Here is a 21,385-nt window from a genome sequence, read left to right as displayed (position 1 = left end):
AATATATAAATAATATTATATATAATAACTGCAAATACAACATATAATGTGTCATGTACTATATATTATTTAATACATAATGTATAACGTGATATACATGATATATGATACATGATATGGTATATACTCTATAATATGTTTATTAAATGTTACAATATGCATATAATGTACACAATATGCATATAATGTACAATATGTAATGTGCATTATATACACTTATATATCATATTATGTATCATGAATTACATGATATGTTATATATACAAATATATATTACATTAAATATAAAATTATATACTTATATAATATTCTCTATATATCTTATTTTAGGAATAAAGGGGGCATCAAAACTTATTATAAAAAGAATTTCAGATAATGCTAAGAACCAAGGAATTAAAATAAGTACATGCAAATTGCATGCATTTTATTAATAGTACTAATTCTTAGGTTGTAGCAGTTGAAGATGGAAAACTTATTATGTGCACTATTTTTAGGGATCCAGTTTTTCCCTTTCCAAGGTTCATTTTTAGCTAATGTGAGAGAAAAAAAAATCAATGGTTCACAGCCAGTTCTGGGCAAATTGTTCTTGAGACCCTATCTTGAAAACACCCATCACAAAAAAAGGGCTGCTGCAGCCAGGCACTGGTGGCTCATGTCTGTAATCCTAGCTACTCAGGAGGCAGAGATCAGGAGGATCAAGGTTCAAAGCCAGCCTGGGCAAATAGTTCACAAGACCATATCTCAAAAAAATCCATCACAAAAGAAAGGGGCTGGTGGAGTGCCTTAAGGTGAAGGCCCTGAGTTGAAGCCCCAGTACTGCAGAAAGAAAAAAAAGGGGAAAGGCGGAATGGCTCAAACTGTAAAAGCACCTTCCTAGCAAGTGTTAGGCCCTGAGTGCAAACCCCAGTGCTGCCAAAAAAAGAAAATGAAATAAACAAAGCTTTGTTTATTCAGTGTTTCTCAAACCTGTATCTTTATGGAACCCCTAACTGTCTATAACATGCTAAAAGCAAATGGCTAGTCTGAGGGAGAGGATGCAGGAAAGGAGCATCAGAGAAGAGAAAGCCACCAAATGTGACAAATCATAGAAATGCTATTTAATTTTGTCAAAGTAGTTTGTAGTGGAAAGTTCTATGGGAGTTTGCAGTGCTTACCTAGATCTATCATAGAAAAGCTTCCTAGAGGTTACTTCTGGGTAAGGAGTCTCAGAACAAAATTGATGATGGAATGTTTTTTAAGTGACTATTGCTAGATCTCCAAAGACAGAAAGCATATTTGCATTAAAGTAGACATCCCCCAAATAATTTATTATTATAATTCATTATGATACTTGCCTTGGAGTTCTTCAGAGAAATAGAACTAACAGTGTGTATGTGTGTGTACGTGTGTATGTATTTGTATGTATACAAAAGATTTATTTGAAGGAATTGTCTCGTGTGATTATACCGGCAGGCAAGTCCAAAATAAGCAGCATGGGTCAGAAAGCTGGAGATTAAGGATTTGCTAATGCTGCAGTTCAAATCCAAAAGCTGTCTGCTGGCAGCATTCCCTCTTGTTTGAGGGAAGTCAGTCTTTTGTTCAACTTAGGCCCTTGATTGATTGTCTAGCATGCATGAGGCCCAGGCTGGGTTCTATCCCAAGTACCACCAAAAAAAAAAAAAGAAAGAAAAAATATTGTGTCAAATAGAAGTAGGGACAATACTTAGGAAGACTGTAGTGGCCAGAAAAGAATTTACCTTTCCTGACATTGAAGTAAAGCAGAAGATAATACACAGGACAGTATGTCTACTATGGGTAATGCAGCTTGATTTAAATGTTAACCTTATCCAAAAACACTCTCACAGGAACATCCAAAGTAATGTTTGACCATATCGCTGGGCAGTATGGCTCAGCCAAATTGACACATAAAATTAACTCTCATAGTGCCATTTTCAGTTGGATATCTAAACTATAAGTAAGTAATTTTATTTTTAAGAAAACCCTTTCATTTTGTATCACTAAATTTAGAACTTTTTAATAAGCTTCTTTTAAAGATCAAATTGTAGGTTACTACTGAGGAAGATATTTCTAGGAGTTGGCTTATAATTTTTAACATGAAACATATTCATATATTTAACTTGTTGCAGCATAATGTGAAAGCTGATTCTTTACAGTTATGCAATTAACTATTTTCAGTTTTAAAGTTGACTATTTTAAAAATCTTTCATTGTTTAATCTTGTACAACTCATTTCTTAATTAAAAAAATGAAAGCTGCATGCTCTTTCATCTTCTCCATAATTAACTTCATTTCCATTCATTCAGCAAAAATTTATCGAGTATCTTTACATACTGTTATTTGCACTGGGGGTTACTGGTAAAGAAAACAAAGGCCCCACCCTCAGTCATAAATACATTTTATGTCAGAAGATAATAGGTACAACAGAGAAGAGAAAAATCAAAGGGATCAGAAAGGGGAATGTGAAATATGTTGGTCTTGAGATATTAGTTAGATAGGTTGCTCAGAGCAGGTCTCATTAAGGAGGTGTCCTATGAACAAAGACGCAAATGAAGGAATTAATAGACTTCTGAAGGAAGAGTTTTTCAGACAGAGGAAGTAACAAGAGCCAGGCCTACTTAAGAATGAACAAGATGGCCAGTGTCCTTGGACCGAGGAGAAGGGAGAGCAGAAAAAAAGCAGTTTTGAAGCCAATAGACAAGATTATGTAGGGCCTTCTAGGCCAATACAAGGACTTTTACTTCAACTCTGTGGAAATGAAGAATCTATACAATGGTTAGTGCGAAAGAGTGCTATGATGGACTTAGCATGTGAAAGAGTCACTCTAGCAGATGTGTTGAGATTAGAATCCAGAGGGCAGGACAGAAACAGAAATCCAGTTAGGAAGCTACTACAGAAATCCAGGCAGATGTTGGTACTCAGACCAGATTGGTGGCCCTTGGAGAGGTGGAAAGGGGTAGATTGTGGATGTGTTCTGAAGGTAGAATGAATAGGGTTTACAGATGAATTGGATTTGATGTGTGGTAAGAGGAACCATTAAGGAGAACTGCCAGGTTTTCAGCCTGGACAACTGGGAACAACTGAGCTGCCACCATCTGAGGTGAGGTGGGAAAGCTGGAGCAGGTTTAGAAAGATGAGGTTTGTACATAGAGTTCAAAATGTCTATTAAATCCTCACGTGGCAAGACTGAGAATACATTTGTATCCATGTCCAGAGGTCAGTGAAAATGTCTAGACTGGACATAATTATTTGGGAGTTCTTACCATCTGGGAATGTTTAATGCCAGGGTCACATTATTAAGGAAAAGTATGGCTAGAGGAAAGGAAATGACCAAGGATAGGAACTATGATGAGGAAAACTAGGAAAGTGTGATGTCCTGGGTGCTAAGTATACAAAGTGTGTCGAGAAAGGTATGATGAATTGTGTCAATTATGGCATTTATGGAAGCATCACTGTAGGATAAGTTATATCCTACATATGATGAAATACAACCCAGACAGCCTGTAACTGTCCAAAGCATGTCCATCCTAATGTATGCCTATTGTGGAGTCATTTATGGAACACTCAATTTGCACCACCACATTGCATAAGAAGTAGTGAGCAGAGGGAAAGGCACAAAAAGTATTTATTGAGAATCTACTGTGTCCCAAGAACTAGACTAAGCAATTATGTACTTTACTTAATTTAATCTTTACAACCAGTTAAGGAAGGCATTATTAGCTTCATTTTACCTAAAAGACTATATCTTGCCTAACATGATATGGCTAGGAATTGATAGTGCTGGGTTTCAAACACAGCTCAGTGTTGCTTCTTCTCTATTGGTTATGACTTTCTGAAGACAACGAATCATTCAGATAAACTGGGTGCAGTTGTATACTTTTGTACACTAGCTTGGGAATCTGAGGCAAGAAGATTTGGAGTTTGAAGTCAGTTTGTGATATGTAGTGAGATCTTGCCTCAAAAAAAAAAAGATTCTATTTTCATCTATAATAAAGACTTAAGTTGTATTTGTAACAGACTTTCATGGTGATCCCATGGATTTCCATAGTGCTTTATTTTGATTTCAGATAATATTTGGTTGAAAAGCCAAGCTGTTGAAAGTGGTGGTGGTGGTGATTTTTTTTTAAATCTCAATGTGTGTGAAGTGAGTTCTGATACCACCGCATTAAAAACTGAAGTGCTAATGCTGACTCTACAGAATTTGAGAATGTCTGGTTGATTCTGTCATAAATCCCTCCATCTTCATGCTATTCAAGATCTCAAGCAGCCATTTCCCCTGGGTTATATTATGATAATTAAACTTTCACATACCATATTTGGACACAAATAACCTTCATCTGTCCCTTTTGATTCTTGAACTGAATATTTCAAAAATTGGACTTTCTTCTAATAGCGCATACTGAACTCATTTCCTGACTACTTCAGAGGGTAGCTCCAAAGCTCCCACCAATTTGAATGTGTACAGATATTCACCAAACTAGTTCTTTCATCAGTCTGCTTGACTGACCCTAAAAGTGCATTTTTGTGTGAGCTCACAGTTGGGTGAATAGGGCCAGTTTTGAAGTAAAAGAATGAGTCAGAGAACTGCTTTTACAAGAAGAAAATTATAGTTCTTGGATTTAAAGTACACAAGAAGTCAGGGTAGCTAATTCTGAGAAGTCTTGCCTGACAACAGCAAATGTGACAGTAAAGCAATGCCAAACCTTTGTTTCCGTGTTCTGCACTTCAAAATAAATGGCTCTTATTCTTTTGGCTTCCTGAAGACTAATCAAAGGAAACATGACGCAACAATAAGCTGGGACATTTCCCTTGGTTTGCAAATTTCTTCTATAAGCATTTGTGGTAATAGAATATAATTAATATGTGTGCAATGTAAGGGCTAAGATTTTATGAGTCATCGTCCAGCAGATTTGAAAAAAATAAATCCATATAAATCCCATGTTTTAAGAACTGAAGTGTGATAGAGTGAGAATGTGTGTATGTTAAGTCATTAGTCCTATAAAATCTTTTTTTTCACTGCTGTTTTTTGATCCAGGGTCTCATGTATGCCAGGTAAACACTCTACTCTTCAACTACATCCCCAGCTCGTCCTATAAAATCTTTAGTGTTTTAAAGGTGGAATTATCAAACCATGGTTCCTAAACACGCTTTCTTTATCTCAGCCCTGGGGTGGCCAAATCCAGAGAGCTAAATAAACTCACTAATGAGAGCAAGTTCCTAATCCTATACAGAAGCGGGTTAGTAGCATTCTGTGTAAGAAAAATTTTATTCTTGAAAATTTTACAAAGTGTATATTGCTAGGCCCTCCCTACCTGACCACGAGAGCTTTGGGCCATACTCACATCAAAGTTATACCCCAAATCTTAAACCTTACTAAGGTTATAGTCCATCTGTCTCTCTTTATGCACTTATTTATTATATTTTATAATAATACTATAATATTTCTATAACTATAATCTTCTATTTCAGAAAAAGATTGAAAACATTAGCAGTGCAATCTTGGAGATATCCTTACTCACACATTATAAATTTAACAGCTTGGTGATATTAGAGAATCCTTTAGTTACTTCCTTATGCTAATTCTTGAAAAACATAATTTATATTCATACCACTTTCAAAAAATGAAAACATTTGAAATATTAAACAATTATTAGTGATTCCTACAATTCACTCAGTAAGACAGAGAAATACAACTTGAGAAGTATAAAGAAAGTTTAAAACAATACTACACAGCCATGGGGAGGGGTGGGGAGTTTAATGGAGTGTTATCATCTCACATCTGTTGCTAAAGTGATCTTATAAATGTCAAATAATTGTGGGATAAGCATTTCCCTAATTCCTGACTCAAACAGCCCCTGAATAATCTGTGTGAGTCTGCTGTTAGGACATTTTGTGCAGACTCCCAGATTTGAACTGGTGATTCAGATACACAGTTCTGAACTCAGGTTCAGGAAATCAGTTAGAAGCATTTGCCCAGAGCTGATCAAACTCTGGGGAAAGTGCTATACTTGACCTAAAAAAGTTATTTGTTTGATAATTATAATGGTAAATTCATTTCTACTGAGAAATATATCTACCAAATGCTCACATTGGTTCTAGACTTTTAGTCTTTAAGAATTGTATCAATGTGTAGGAATTAGGTAATTATAATTTCAGGTTAAAGGGAAATGAATAATCTTAAATGAATATAGTCTTCAAAACTTGAGAGACAGAGAACTATGGAGGCATGCTAACTAGATGAATACCTTGGCTTCCTTGCTTTCTAAAGTGTCGTGGCCTTGAGCAAGTCATGTAACCTCTCAATCATTATATCTTGTCAAGTGAGGATGTTAACAGAGCGGCAGTCATATCTTTTACTGAGATGTTAGGTTCTTGAGGGGAAAATTTAACCATAGTCAAAATCACCTTTAAATTCTTAAGGCCTTGGTTAACTTACCAGGGCATCAGTCACCAATAATTATAAAGTCAAGTGCATCTTTTCTTTCTCCTTCACTTTAATATGACTTTCCTTTCAAGTAGAATGTCAATGTCTCATTAAGAGGAGGGGTCAGAATGTCTAGTTTGAGAGACTAGGAGGATAACTGTCAGTGTCTCCCTCTCTTTCCTATTCCCTAGATCTAGTATGGTTGATTATGGTTGGTTATGAGATAGATGAGTGTATTTTCCATCTTCTAATTCCTATCTCATCTGCTTACTTTCTATCTATCTATATAGTTATCCATAATAAACTCAGGGTGATACTATTTTGTTATGCTAACCCCGTGTAGCTCGATATATTGGAATAATAGTTATCAATGACTATCAAAACCACATACCTGTTACTTTTTATGAAATAATTTATGCCTATACTTATTGGGAATTTTTTGTGCTTAGCTAGGCAAATGCTCTACCACTTGGGCCACATGCCCAACTCTAAATGAATAGTTTTTATAACTTGGTTTTATAAGTGATACAGTCTGTATTGTACTTTTAAATGAAAGACTTCTATAACACTTTGATTCTAATTGTGTTTTCAATTAAAAATGTTTTTAAAAATATTTTTATAGTAATTTTTAAATTGTTATAGTATAAAATAAGTATTTATTCTTCACCACATCAGATCACCTTAATGAGTAGTAGAAATATATAAAAACTTAAACTTGAGGAAAATGAAACACGAAAGGTTTCATTTGACTAGGAATTATTTGACTTGGGGTTGTTAGGAGCTGTGGAAATAATCATCTCTTAAGCTCAGTTTGTGAACTTCTGCCAGTGATTTTGGAACACATCCATAACTACTACGATGTTTCATAGTGAACTTTGAAACAATTGTTGACCTCAACCATTGGACCAACATGACAATTTTTTTTAATTTCCCTGTTTAATTTATTCTGAAAAAGTGAAGAAAAATTGATTTAATAAGTTAGCCAACAGGAGACTATTCCTAACATCTGTTAGTGAAATGTTGATTTATGAAATCCAGTATTTTGTTTTCATAAAAAGAGTCATTAGGTACAAGTTTATAAAACATGAATTTTAAGACTAGTAAGACTGAAACAAAGTACAAATCTTGAAATAAATAATTTTAAAAAATTTAAGATGCTGAATTTTCTCTTTAAACAAATTCAACATAAGTGGTCATGTATTTTAAATACTTTAATTTACTTCTATTTAGAAGTAGAGAAAGCAAGGTACCTAGAAGGCAAAGATGTGTAAAATCACAGAACCATATTAAATGTTCTGCAAAGAAAAATACTATCTATTAATTAATTTATTTATTTATTCAAACTAATCTCTTTCACTACTGGGTATACATCCAAAAGAAAAGAAATCAGTAAGTCAAAGAGATATCTGTACTCCATGTTCACTGCAGCACTATCCACAAATGCCAAGAAATGAAAACAACCTAATTTTCCACCAATTGGTGGATAGATAAAGAAAATGTGATACATATACTATTCAGCCATAGAGACTAAAATCCCATCATTTTCAGTAACATGGATGGAAGTGGATATCATTATGTTAAGTAAAATAAGCCAGGTACAGAAAGACAAATACTGCAGGGTCTCACTCATATGGGAATCTACAAAAGTTGATCCATTAGAAACTGAGAATAAAAAGGTAGTCAGGAGAAAAGGAGGGAGTGAGGGACAGGGACAGGTTGGTCAATGGGTATTAGGTTATAGCTTGGTAGGAACAAGAAGTTCTGGTGTGCTCTTGTACAACAGAGTGACCATATATAAGAATCAAGCACTTTAAAAAACTAGAAAAATCGGATTTTGGTTTTCATCATAAAGGAATGATGATGTGGAGCATGCTTATAATCCCAGCACTAGGAGGCTAAGGCAGAGATCACAAGTTTAAGGCTAACAAAGTGAGACCCTGTTGAAGGAAGGAAGGAAGGAAGGGAGGAGATAAATATGTTTAACCTGATTTAGACATTACACAGGGATATATATATTGAAATGTTGCATGGAACCCCATTAACATGTACTGCTTTCATCTTTTCATATATAAGTTAAAAGAAGTAAGTAAAATAAAATATACCGGAGGTTTTTATTTTTCCTTTTGGTGGTATTGGGTGGGATTTGAACTTGGTGCTTTGCATTCCTTCCACTTGGCTAGGCAGATGCTCTACCATCTGAGCCATACCACCAGCCCTGTAAATAAAATATATAAACAAAAAAAATCTCCATTATAATATTTTTGCCTTCATAGCTTTGCCAATTCAACTTGTTTAGTGTCTAGGACATTTTTTTTCCTGTTCAAATAGATGCTCAAGAATGCTTGAGCCCAGGAGTTTGAGATCTGCCTGAGCAACATGGCAAGACTCTGTCTCAAAATAAATAAATTTTAAAAATTAGAGCTGGCGGAGTGGCTCAAGTTGTAAGACTGCCTGCCTAGCAAGCCTGAGACCCTGAGTTCAAATTCCAGTGCTGCCAATAAATTAAAAAAAATTAAAATCTCAAAAATATATTTATGTAAAGTTTATGAAGAAATAAATTCCTATAGTATAGTTCTATATTATCTTCTATAGTACTTTTAGTGATTTTTTTTTGATGGTACTGGATTTGAACTCAGGGCCTCATGTTTGTAAGGCAGATGCTGTACCACATGAGTCCACTCTGCCAGCCCACTTTTAGTGATTTTTGAAAACTTTAAAACTTTTTATTGAAGGAAGGCTTAGCAAGTAGAAAATTGGAAAGATTCACTTTCTCATTGATTTGCCTCAGATGAAGGAAACCAAGAGCCTCCTGAAGAAAATAAACATTCTCAGTAGGCACTGTGGTGTTTGAAATGTTCAAAGACACAGTGATGTGGAGGGAACAAAGATTATCCTTCCCTATTCTGCCCAGATTTCCCCTGCCACTGGTTTCCAGGGAATATAAGTCTTTATTACTTTGTCTAAAAAGTGTACTAAAATACTTCAAAGATCACAGGAATTGTCACTCATAATTGGGGCTTCTCTGGAGGCCCAATTATATATAATTCAAATCTTGCCAAAAAGGGAAAGAGACTTCTTCAAAAAGTTGTTCGAAAGTTTCACAGAATAATGGTTTGGAATCATAGTTACTGCATAATGTGTGGAGACTTTGTCATGAATGTTACCCTATTGTAGAGAAACCTTGTAAGAATTAAATGAACTAATAATACTTACAAAGCTCTCGGTATGATGCCTGACACAAATGCTCAGCAGATTTTAGCAAGTATTACTCTTTCTCAAGAGCCCACCAAGATCCTTGTTCTCCAACTCACTTTCTCCTCTTTACAGTGTTTTAAATATTTTTTTCCCCTCCATTTTTAAAAATGGTCAGGGGGTTTCTAAATGTGACAAGGCAAGAAGTACTCTATTTTTCTCTCTCATGAGTTTTGACTATCCACGTTCCCTCCTTGACGCAAAGAGCACTCATGATGGTGGGAGGAGGCAAAGAATAAAAAGGACAGATATTTTTTAACATTATCCTGGGTGACACTTCTCAGTCTGTGGATGAGAGAGTGGTTGTATCATGGCTGTAACTAAGATTGTGGTATGAATGACCATGTGGATTGAGATGCCTTTCATTGTGAAGAGATTATAGAAGTAAAACAAAGTTTGGGAGCACAGTAGCAAGTTTACTTTTGCCCATGAATTTGTGGAGTATGTAGGAAATGGAGATACAGATGTCCAGCAGAAAAGGAAGATTATGAATTTAACCAGAAAAGAGATCAGAGCTGCTGACATGGATTTAGGACACCCATGGGTTCTGCTTTAGGAAATGTTTAAAGACCAAAACCATAATACAGAAAATAGAAGTGACACGTATAGATTTGTTTTTCCTGTTTTGATACTTTAAAATTTTTATGTTATGAATCATATAAAATTCTTTCCAAACTTAGGCCAGCTTTTTTGAATATTGCATCTCATTTAAACATTTTAAAATGGATTTTTGTGCTATTTTAATTGTTGTTTTAATCTTTCAGATCATAAGGCATATGGATTCTCTGCTCCAAAAGACCATCAAGTAGTCACAGCAATAGAGTACCAAGGTAGAGCATCTTTCCAATTTTTGCCTGCTGTATTGCTGACCTACCTCACAAGGACTACAGATATGATATTATCTCTCTCTTTGTTGGAACCTCTGCCCTTCCTCCACCCTAATTCTTTTGCCTAAAATGGTCCATGCTGTTTCTACCTGTTTCTCTACCTCCTTGGTGGAAATTTTGGATAATAAATGAAAAAAAAAAAAAAAAACAGGCATACATAGAAAGGTCACCATTACGTAAATTATCTGCAACAAAGAAAATCTAATTTATGAAATAGGAAGATAGACATCTTTAAAGGTTTTTAGCTGGTTAGAAGTGGTAAGTAGAAATGAACGCTTCACACCTCACTCTACGTACTTAACATGACATTAGGGTAAGACTATTTGTGTTGTCATTTTCTTATTTATTGTAGCTTCTTTTTTTTTCTTTTTTGGTGGGACTGCAGTTTGCACTCAGGACCTTGCACTTGCTAGGCAAGCACTCTACCACTTGAGCCATGCCTCCAGCCCTATTGTAGTTTCTTAAATATATTTTTAAGGGGGAGTTTAACTAATGGATATAAGGTTTGGATTTTGCAAGATGAAAGATTATTTATGCACAACAATGCTTAATGTTATTTAATTATACAATTTAAAATATTTAAAATGGTAAATTTTAGTTTTATGTATTTTGGCACAGTTTAAAAATACTTAAAGTGACTAATAATAAAAAATAGTGTAAAGTGGCTTTTTAAAGTTTACCTTAAATATTGACCGTCCTTTTCTAAAATATCATTTACCAAAAATACAATTAGTAGTACAAAGAAACCAGAAAATTACTATTTCTTAAATGTAATGTTTGTTTAGGCTGGAGATTACAAACATTTAAGAAATAGGTTTAAATATCTGATCTCTCATCTTTTTTTTTTTTAATTAAATTGATTTTTTTTCTTTTTTAAATTTCTTTTTTAAAAATTTTTTATTATCATATTATTATTGTACTGGGGGTACACTGTGACATTTACAAAGGTTCTTATGGTTGAATTCACTCCCCCCCATCATTCTCCTTTAACCTTCCCCTCTCCCCTCCCCTGATCTCTTCAGTTATGACTTCAGTTCTAACAACTGGAGACAAATAGGCTTAAAGGAAAGAGACAGAAATTAAGGAAGAGGACTGGGGTGGGGAGAGAATGAAATGAGATAGTATTCATACAGTTCTTACAATAGCACCTAACACATAATCACTTTTATATGTGTTTGTTAAGTAAAAATGTTATAATAACAATCAGTCTATCATTCAAAAATAATGAATCACTTATCAAATTGTTACCCATTTTTGACTCCAGACTGGGTCCTTTTCCCCTCAGAATTGTAGTACCATCAACAAGATGGAGAAGGGACAGATCAGCAAAGTACACTTTTATTCTTGGCCACGAATAGAGTGGGAGATAAAACTCACAAATCAACTTCTCTACCTATTGGGGTCAGGAGGTTATAGATATAAAGAAAGAGGGGGAATAGATAGGTTAATAAAAAGGAGGAATGTTTGTGTCTTTTCTGAGAATGAATGGAGAATTTCTGGGAATTTGGGCACTACCTCTTTTTGTTCCTTTTATGGGTCTTTCTGGTCACTGTCATGACAGTTGCTAACTGTCAGGGCACCAGGGTTGTGTCATTTAGCATGCAGATGGATTATAATGAAGTTAGAAGTGATCTGGAGGTTCCTCTGGCAACCATCTTGGGTCTTATCAGTTTTTTGGCTAACCCACCTGATGAGGAAATTCTGGCCCTCTGGTATCTTGTCCTCAAAGGTAGATTAGGTTAAAGTGGTATAGAAATTGAGCTCGCTCACCTCAGCAGTGCGAGAGTAGGGAGGGGTAACAAAGTTACTTAAATTATTGTTTAGGTTAGTTAGGTCCTTTATGTTCTAATCTATTACATGATTAAACTAATAAGACACATTTTCTTGTGAGCTAATTTTAAATGAAGGGAGGCGGGAAGAGGAAATTAATGATTCTAAGTAATTTGAATGATGGAGAACGTATGAGAAGATAAACAGGGCTGGGCCATATGCCAAAAAAGGAGACTGGATAAGCCAAAAAAAAGAGTACAGGGGAGAGAAACATGGAGCAGGATGTCCCCAAGGGACAAAGGAAGTGAAGGTATTTCTCCTCCTTACTTTCCTGGAGGTTCCTATGCCTGGGCTCAGCTGGATACAGCAGAGGTACATCCCTGCCCCTTAGGCCCTGGATCACAATATCTGAATTAGGACATCAAAATTGTATTCTTTAATCTTACATTATTTTTTTTAAAACTATTGAGGCAAAATTCACTTACCTTAAAATCCTTCATGTTAAAGTAAACAATTCAGTGGTATTCAGAATTTCAGTGTCTCCACAGTGTTCTACAATCACCCCTCTGCCTAGTTCTGGACATTTCCATCACTCCAAAATGAAGCCCTGTGTCCATTTACATTACTTTTTAATGCTTATTTCATTTCGAATATAGAAAATCCTTTCGTAACTTATTGCAATTAAAGGATGAGCTGAGGAAAGGGGTGTATCTTAGTGGCAGGGCACAGGCTGAGCGTGTGTGAAGCCCTGGGTTTAATCCTCACTACCCTTCTCAAAAAATAAAAAGTCAGTCTTGCTCTAAAATAAGTGTTTTTTATTTTCTTACTTTACCTCTGGTTTTTAAATTAAGAATTACATTTTAATTCTAGTTTTTATGTGTCACAGTTATTTCAACTTGGCATTCCATAAAGCAAAAATAAATTTCTATGTTCTTTCACATTTTAGTTTTAGGATATTTTATTTAGTAACTCAATTTTAAGTCTGCGATAGTTTGTGATTTGTGTATATGTGTTCCACCCACCCATTTCATTCAGTGTTTTATCTCTTGTTTCTCTAATGTCAAAAAATTGTGAATTGATTTCTGCTTTTTGAGGCTGCTGTTCTCTATCAGTTCCTATGGTGGAGCCAGAAGCAGAATGAGACTGAAATCAGGGCCACTCTGCCAGCACTGTAAATTACATGAACAGCCTCTTGCAAGAGTATCCAACCCTGAGAGCTATTAATCAGAGTGTAATAGTAAGCATTTTCTCAAACCGTTATCTTTTCTCCATCTAATTGAAAGAGATGTTTTGGCAATGAAATTGTCACCTTAATAGAAAAAAGTTGGCACATTTGTGTTTTAATATGCCTTGTGTAATTTATGTTTTTCTTTGCTATCCAAAACAGACATAACATTTTAGTTCTTATTTGAGTAACTTAAAAGTAAACTTATGATAGAATAAAGTATAGATTTCTATCATGTCAAGGCAAGATAGCTACTATAACTAAAGAGAAGTTCCTCATGAATGAAAATAATAAGGACCACTTATGGTTCACATACTATATGCAAGGTACACTGTGCACCAAGTATATAAACTCATTATCACATTTAATCTTTAGAATAACTTTGTGAGATGAGTACTATCCTTTTATCATTTTACTGCTGTAGATATGGTGTTTTAAAAAAAGCTAACTATTTTCCCATTATCATATATATAGTATTTGGTAGCGGTCTAATTCAAAAGCTTCTGTATTATGTCACCTGATATATTATTATAACCCTGAAGCTAGATAGAGAAAATTATGCTGGCCGTGGTGTTGAATATTAGCTGAAGAGGGAAAGGAGAGTCCATGAGAGTTAGCTTCTAGGTTCACTTGATTCATTATCCTCAGATGCTGACCCATGATTCCCGTATTTTTATCATCTATATTCATTTTGTAGGACTGCCATAACACAATACTGTGAACCAGGTGGCTTATAATAGCAGAAATTTATTCTTTCATGATCTGGAGACAGTAGTTCAAGATCCAGGTATTGCTACACTAGAGTCTAGACAGTGGCTGTTCCCTTATTCAGGACACTTTCTCAAAGAACCATGTGGCAAAGTCCCTCTTTGTCTAAATCTTTGATCAAATGCCATCTTCTAAAAGAGGTGAACTCTAAATACTCTGCTTTTTAAAATGGCATCCTCTAAGCCAGAACTCCCAACCTCCCAGACTCTGCTCTACCCTTTATCTCTGCAGCACTCATCACCTTCTAACATTATTATAGAATTTACTTTGTGATGCTGCTTGTTTGCCTGATGTCCCCTGCTAGGTTGTAAGATCCTGAAGGGCAAGGGGTCTGACCTTATTCTGTTCACAGATACAGATCAAGAATAATGCAGCACACATGGTGAATACTCACAGTACTTTGGATAAACTGGATGGACTACTTCTCTACATTTTACATGATCAACGAGAGAGAGGCTGGAGTGAAGTCACTGCAATTAGGAACATTATTGGTTACTTTTCTAATATAATTTCCTCACAGGTTTTTCCACAGAACAGGGAGGACATAACTCAAAAAGAATTCACCAAGAGAGGTGTGTGAGTGTGTGTGTGTGTTTCCGGGTAAATATGTAAAACAATGTGATGGAATATAAAATTATTTCTAAGACGTAAGAGTAAGACATGGAGAATGGGTAAAAAATGAGTGTGGGTGTGTGCTTAATTGTTGGAAAACTCAAAATACAGGAAGGAAACCTATCTTAAACTCAAGACTCCGGAAGGTCACCACCCATTCTCCTTAATCAACACAACAGTACCGTTTCCTCAGACAGGTCCCTTAGCACACATTTGTCTTTGTAGTGTAGTATAGCTGTAAACACCTCTGTAAAATGATATCTCTCTGTGATGTAAAACCTGCTTTAAATGCTTTAAGCATTCTTGAAAAACAACTTTTGGTTCTTTTGTTCCTTGCCTTTCTTTTCTCTGCCCCAATTTCTATTACCTTTTATTCTATATTTCTAGCAATATGAGTATAATAAAAAAGAAAGGAATCACAATTTTATCACACAGAAATCACCACTGGGTTATAATTTTTATACATAGACTTATAGGCTTTTTGTCTATGTCCATGTGTATGTTTTAAATAAACTAGGATAATATTTTTTAAATACAATTAAATGTGCTTAACATAAAAATCAGAGGTATATGGAAAGAATTTTAGCATAATTTCTCTTCTCAGCAAAGATACTCTGCTTTTTTAGGTTGGACCACTTGCTTTGTGGGGAAAAAAAGTCTCAGAAATATGAAGTTGACATTCTAGAGAGCTTGTTTGAAACATCCTTTAAAACTACTTATAACTGGAGGTTTCTATTTGGAAACTTGAAGCAGTTTGCAGACCAGCACTGGGTTTCCCTCTCTTCAGTCATCTTGTTTGAACAGTTCAAAGAGATGGTTCCTTTGGAGGTTCCAGGAATTCTTTTTGACAGTACTGGGGTTTGAACTGAGGGCCTCACGCTTGCTAGGCAGGCACTCTACCACTTGAGCCACTCTGCCAGCCATCCAGGAATTCTTTAATGATGTGGCTACAACAAATATGCTGCAATAAAGAGAACTTAGCTACAATGAGGAAAACTTGAAGCCAAGATTAATCTTTTATTAGGTTATCTGGATTGGAGCAGTCATTTTGCAGTATGAGTTTATGCTAACATAATTGTACAGTGAGTTGATAAAGAAAAGATCTGAGTGATAATGTCAGAGTTTTCCCAACATATCCTGGGGCTGAACTAAGTGCCTTTCTTAGGCAGGAAATATGAAGCATCCTCCTATACCTCCATCTTGATATTCATCAATGTTGGACCAAAATAACATTGTTATTTGCCTCTTTTACCAAGCTATAGACTCCTCGAAGATTGAGACTGTGAATAATAAGAAAAATAATTGTAGCTCCTTTTGTTAAGTATTTATGATGTTTAGGTCTGTGTGCCTTGCATACATTACTGCATTTGAAAATTCACAAACGACTCTATCAGTATTATCCCATTTTACTGATGGAAACTCAGGCTAAATAGCTAGGGAAAACAGGATAATGTCACATAATTATTATGCAGAAGAGCTGTAATGGCTCTAGTTCATCTTTGGGTTAAGGTGACATGGTACTTCTTGATGTAATTTATGAATGAATGCATGGAAGAATGAATGGGAATGTAAAAGAATAACTTAAGGATGTTTACAAATGTGTTAATGAAGGAAAATATAAATTCTCAGGGACATTTAGAAAACAAATATTTTTGATGTTGTTCCCAGAGGTTATTTTAGCCTGTAAAACCCCAAAGAAGACCATTTCATCCAGGTTGGAATGGAAGAAACTGGGACGCAGTGTCTCCTTTGTCTACTATCAACAGGCTCTCCAAGGTAAGAAGCTTTGGACTTGATGAAGTGAGAGCAAGAGAACACCAAGTACCACGATCTCTTTTAATTTACAAATAAAAACAGGACATGACTCATTACTGAAAATGTGTTTCTGTAAGTGTGAGATGAAGCCAACAGTATCTGAGACCTCCAACACAACAGCCACAAAAACAGAGGACAGAGAACAAAAGTAGGTAAATTCCATTGAGTCCTTGGACCCTTCATTTCTTTCTTTTTTTTTTTCAAAAGCTATTTTGGATTTTAATACAACACATCACAGGAAAGAATATGAATACAAATTTGTGATTTTATACACACACTCCAACGAGTCTGTCAGTACCCAAAGTATTTTTATTACTATATTAGCAATGGAATTTTTGGATATGTTCTTAAGGGCCACATAAAAATAGATTTAAAGAACAGATTAAATTTAAGTCCTAGATTAAAATTTTGCTTTAAAGAATTTCTACAACAAATTTCATGTTTATGTATGAAAAATTATATTACCTTATATGAAAATGCCATGAAGTATTTTTCTACACTATACTAAATGTATTCCCAAGGAGGGAAAAAATTAAAATATCTAAAATATATTAGATTAAGATTACAAGACCATTATAGATCTTTTGAACATGCATCTGTTTACAGAATTAACCATATACAAAATGTTTATTTCATTATGGACCATAAAGAAATGAAATGGTGACAACTATCCCTTGCACCACATCATCAACTCACTTTAGCCACAACCATGTATGTCCTTGGTATGTACACAAAGAAAAAGTTTCATTTACCCCTCATCAAATCACCCACAGGTTTACTAAGTAAAATGAAGGTGTGGAAATGTGAAATTTGTTACACGTATTTTTTTTTCTTTCTTTCAAACATCCCAAGCATGGCATAAGTAGCCTAAAATTATAAAATACTTAAACTGGGCTTTGTAGTTATCTATACAGACTGCTAGAATGTAAATTAAATTGCCCAAATTAGCACATCAAGTAACAAAACCAGCCATAAAGCAGGCTGAAAAAGCATTAAATGTTTTATATATGTGAGTTTTTAAATCATTTAATTTCTATAGAAAAATTTTATTCACAATATAATGTGACAGAAATTGCCACAGGAATGATGTACTGATTGCAATAAGGTTGCATGCAGCAGCAGCTTTGTATTTTATAGCTATTTCTGTTTATAAAAATTAAACCTCTCCAGTCATGCTTACCACATGGTCTTAGATTTGTAATGTAAGTGAGTAAGGACTACCATATAGCTCAAAGAGAAAATGTCCCATCATTTTGAATGTGAATTATTTGTATGAAACATGAAGTATACTACTGAACCCTGAAACATGCATGTCTAGATTTGCTTTTTGTCCAACTTCAGGCTGTCTGCAATTACTCCCTATTTATATACTAGCAAGAGGATCTGTCTGTAATTGTGGTTGAATCAGCTGAGGTTGCAATGGTGGTGGTAACTGAGGTGGTACCATTGATTCCACCAACTGTTGGAACCTTCATTTCTTAGCACAGTCCTGGAGGATGCAAAGTGCAATTTTTCTTGCTGGCCCAGTAGATTAACTCTTGAAAGAAAGGAAATGAAAATGTTTGGATTTGGGATGAAGGGTCACTGCTCAGTGGTACTACCCTCCCCACTTTCTTATCTCCCCCTAGAAACTGACATCACTACTGAGAAGCTTAGGAAGTTAGGACTTATAACAGTTAATTAAAATTGTTGTGATTTTTATTTTGTTACACATTTCTTTCTACTTTCTACTCTGCTTGTTGAGCATGTGATACACTTTTAATTAAAAATGTGATAGTGATGGATGAAATGTTATGATATTTGCTTCAGAATTATCCAGTGTTAAGCATACAAATGAAAGAAGGTAGGTCATGTGTACTGTTACAGCTTAACAAAGGGGTACACTGAGGGCCATTTTTCCTTTACTCTCGAATTTCATATACGCTTCATTTTTCCATTATAAATATTTTTAAAGTTGGAACTACAATATAACAAAGATAATAAACATGATTTTTTTTAAATTATGTATTACTTTATTTAAAGGAATTAAATGAAAAAATGTTTAATGTTCATAGACAATTTAAAATATCCTCTGATTCTTACTGTCAAGATAAGACTGTAGGCTGCAAAATGTTAATTTCATAGCTGTCTTCACTTGAATTTTCTGCATTTGTCAATTCTGGCATCTGCATATTATACAAACCCTATTTTAATTTCCTACACATTACTATCAAAAACTAATCAATCAAACATTTTTAAGATACACCTCCAGTTCCACCATCTCTTCCTCTGTGGTTGGACAACCACAAAAAAAGTTACTGTTCTGACCAATTAAACCAGGCTCCCCAGTGGGGCTTTAAAAAAACAGGAATATTTTCACAAGGGTACCAGAAAGGAGTGAGGCAGGCATTTGGGTTGAGTTCTTTAAAATAAAACATGAGAATATAAAACTAAATATTCCTTTTTGAAGTCTAAAAAATACCCTTCTTTTTAAAAAAGCAGTTAAAATAACAGCATGGGCATCTAACTTTTAAGTTTTAAAACTGAGTATATTAGAAGCATAATAGCTGAATGCTTTCGCTATTGAATGAAATGACTTGAGGAAGGTGTTACATGGAAAATTACTTGCATCATCACTAGTATTATTGTCTTCTTTTTCTAAAGGTGACTTTAAAGATCGGGCTGAGATGATAGATTTCAATATACGGATCAAGAATGTTACAAGAAATGATGCTGGGAAATACCGTTGTGAAGTTAGTGCCCCTTCTGAGCAAGGTCAAAACCTGGAAGAGGATACGGTTACTCTACAAGTATTAGGTAATGTGCATGTGTATGTGTAACTACTGTCACCTGTCGATATCCTCCTCCTTCCAGACTTGGTCCGTGGACACACCAACACTAATTGGGAGACCCAACCAGTAATGTTACAGGAACCACAGCACCACCTTCCCAGAAGATCTTGGCTATTTCTTCTCATCACCTCATTGGCTACTAAAATTTTACTATTTTTAACACATTATCACAAAAACCTCTCTGTGTTTAATATTGAGGGACCTGTTCTTTATATAGGATTCTTTCCCAAGATTTTATTAGCTTAGGTAATGCTTGATACTATGACAGATAAGCCCTGCACTCTTGCTGAGTGGCTTAATAGAAATTTCTTTCTCACTTAAGTAAAGCCTATAGGCAGAGGGGAGAGAGTATGGAGCCATATTATTCTACTTCATCACATCATTAGAGACTCAACCTAATATAGGTCTGACATCTTCTTTAATACAAGGTTTTCCATGAGTTGGAGGGGACAAGAGGAGTGAATAAATGGAGAATCATGCAGGAAGTTGTTATAGGTCAGGCCTGGATATTTGATATTGTTTAACTATTGGAGTACTAGGGTTTGAACTCAGGGCATCACACTTGTAGGCAGACACTCTACCACTTGAGCCACACCACTAGCCCTAGGTCTAAAAATAGTTATCATTTTTATTCACATTCCATTAGCCGAAACTCATGCCTCTGACTCCATCTGGCAGCAAGGGGCTGACAGATGTGGTCTACTGTTCCCAAGAAAAAAGGGAATGGTTGTATTGAATAAGTGGCCAGTCTCTGTCATAAGTGTCTGATAAACACACCTTTACTGGTTGTTGAAACACACTTGGCTTTCATTGTTCAGTTGCTCCTGCAGTTCCATCATGTGAAGTGCCCACTTCCGCTCTCAGGGGGACTGTGGCAGAGCTACGATGTCAAGATAAAGAAGGGAACCCAGCTCCTGAATACACATGGTTCAAGGATGGTATCCGTTTGCTAGAGAATCCAAAATCTGGCTCCCCAGGCACCAACAGCTCCTACACAATGAATATCAAATCTGGAACTCTGGTAAGGTCACTTCAGATGTTAGCTTAACAATTGTCTGGCATTTGCATAGAAAGATTATTAGAACTTAAGATGATGGAGAATACAATACTAATACCATTGCTTGCTAAATGGAGAGGAGGGGATAGCAGGAAAGATGATGGTAGCTACAATGAGAAGTGATGGAAAGGACCACCCATATGAGGTGGGAAGGTCTCAAGGGGACCAGGGAGTTGAGCACACAAAGGTCTAACTGGTGAGTGACCTGAAGCAGGTCAAGCTTGATTCAAGGTGATGGTTTATGTAGTTTTCTGCAGCTACCTTCCTGGCCTGGAAAATTACTAAGTGCAGTCTTAATTTATACCTCAGGAAAATGCACAAAAGCTCACTTGGGGATGTTCTGACCCCAGTGTTAATCATGTGAAAAAAAAATACCATCGTAAAACCATGGTAGGACACCTGCATCCTTAAACTATTTCATGACTAGATCATCAACAGTTATCTCTGTGACTTAAGTGTATATTACTTTTTTTCTGATTGTTTCCTCCTTGAAAGGATTCTGATTGAAAGGCCTTTCCAGTGGTACAGATGAGAAACTATAAGTAAGCTCTTTAAAGTTAATGACATTTGAAAATAAAAAGTACTTTTATTTTGTCATCTGTGACTTTTCAGAGTATAGGTGGGAGCAAACACACACAAAAAAAGGCCATTTAGCTTAATGAGTTTTTTCAATCAAAATAATATTAAGTGTGACTTTAAAAATGTCTAATTTCCAGCAACACAGAATCATGACCATAGCAATTATCCA

General features: G+C 35.3%; 1 protein-coding gene across 1 annotated transcript in view; it reads left to right on the top strand.

Moving 5' to 3' along the window:
- The window catches only part of Jam2 (junctional adhesion molecule 2), a 65,480-nt gene that overhangs the window by 31,375 nt on the left and 12,720 nt on the right, over window positions 1-21,385 (top strand). Inside the window, exons 2-5 of the mRNA XM_020179436.2 lie at window positions 10,437-10,502; window positions 16,603-16,710; window positions 19,393-19,545; window positions 20,399-20,601. Coding sequence (XP_020035025.1) covers window positions 10,437-10,502; window positions 16,603-16,710; window positions 19,393-19,545; window positions 20,399-20,601 — 530 coding nt within the window. The remainder of the gene's footprint in view (window positions 1-10,436; window positions 10,503-16,602; window positions 16,711-19,392; window positions 19,546-20,398; window positions 20,602-21,385) is intronic.

The sequence above is a fragment of the Castor canadensis genome, chromosome 5 (genome assembly GCF_047511655.1).
Source record: "Castor canadensis chromosome 5, mCasCan1.hap1v2, whole genome shotgun sequence".
In the NCBI taxonomy this organism is placed as follows: Eukaryota; Metazoa; Chordata; class Mammalia; order Rodentia; family Castoridae; genus Castor; species Castor canadensis.
This window is presented reverse-complemented; position numbering and strand designations above follow the sequence as displayed.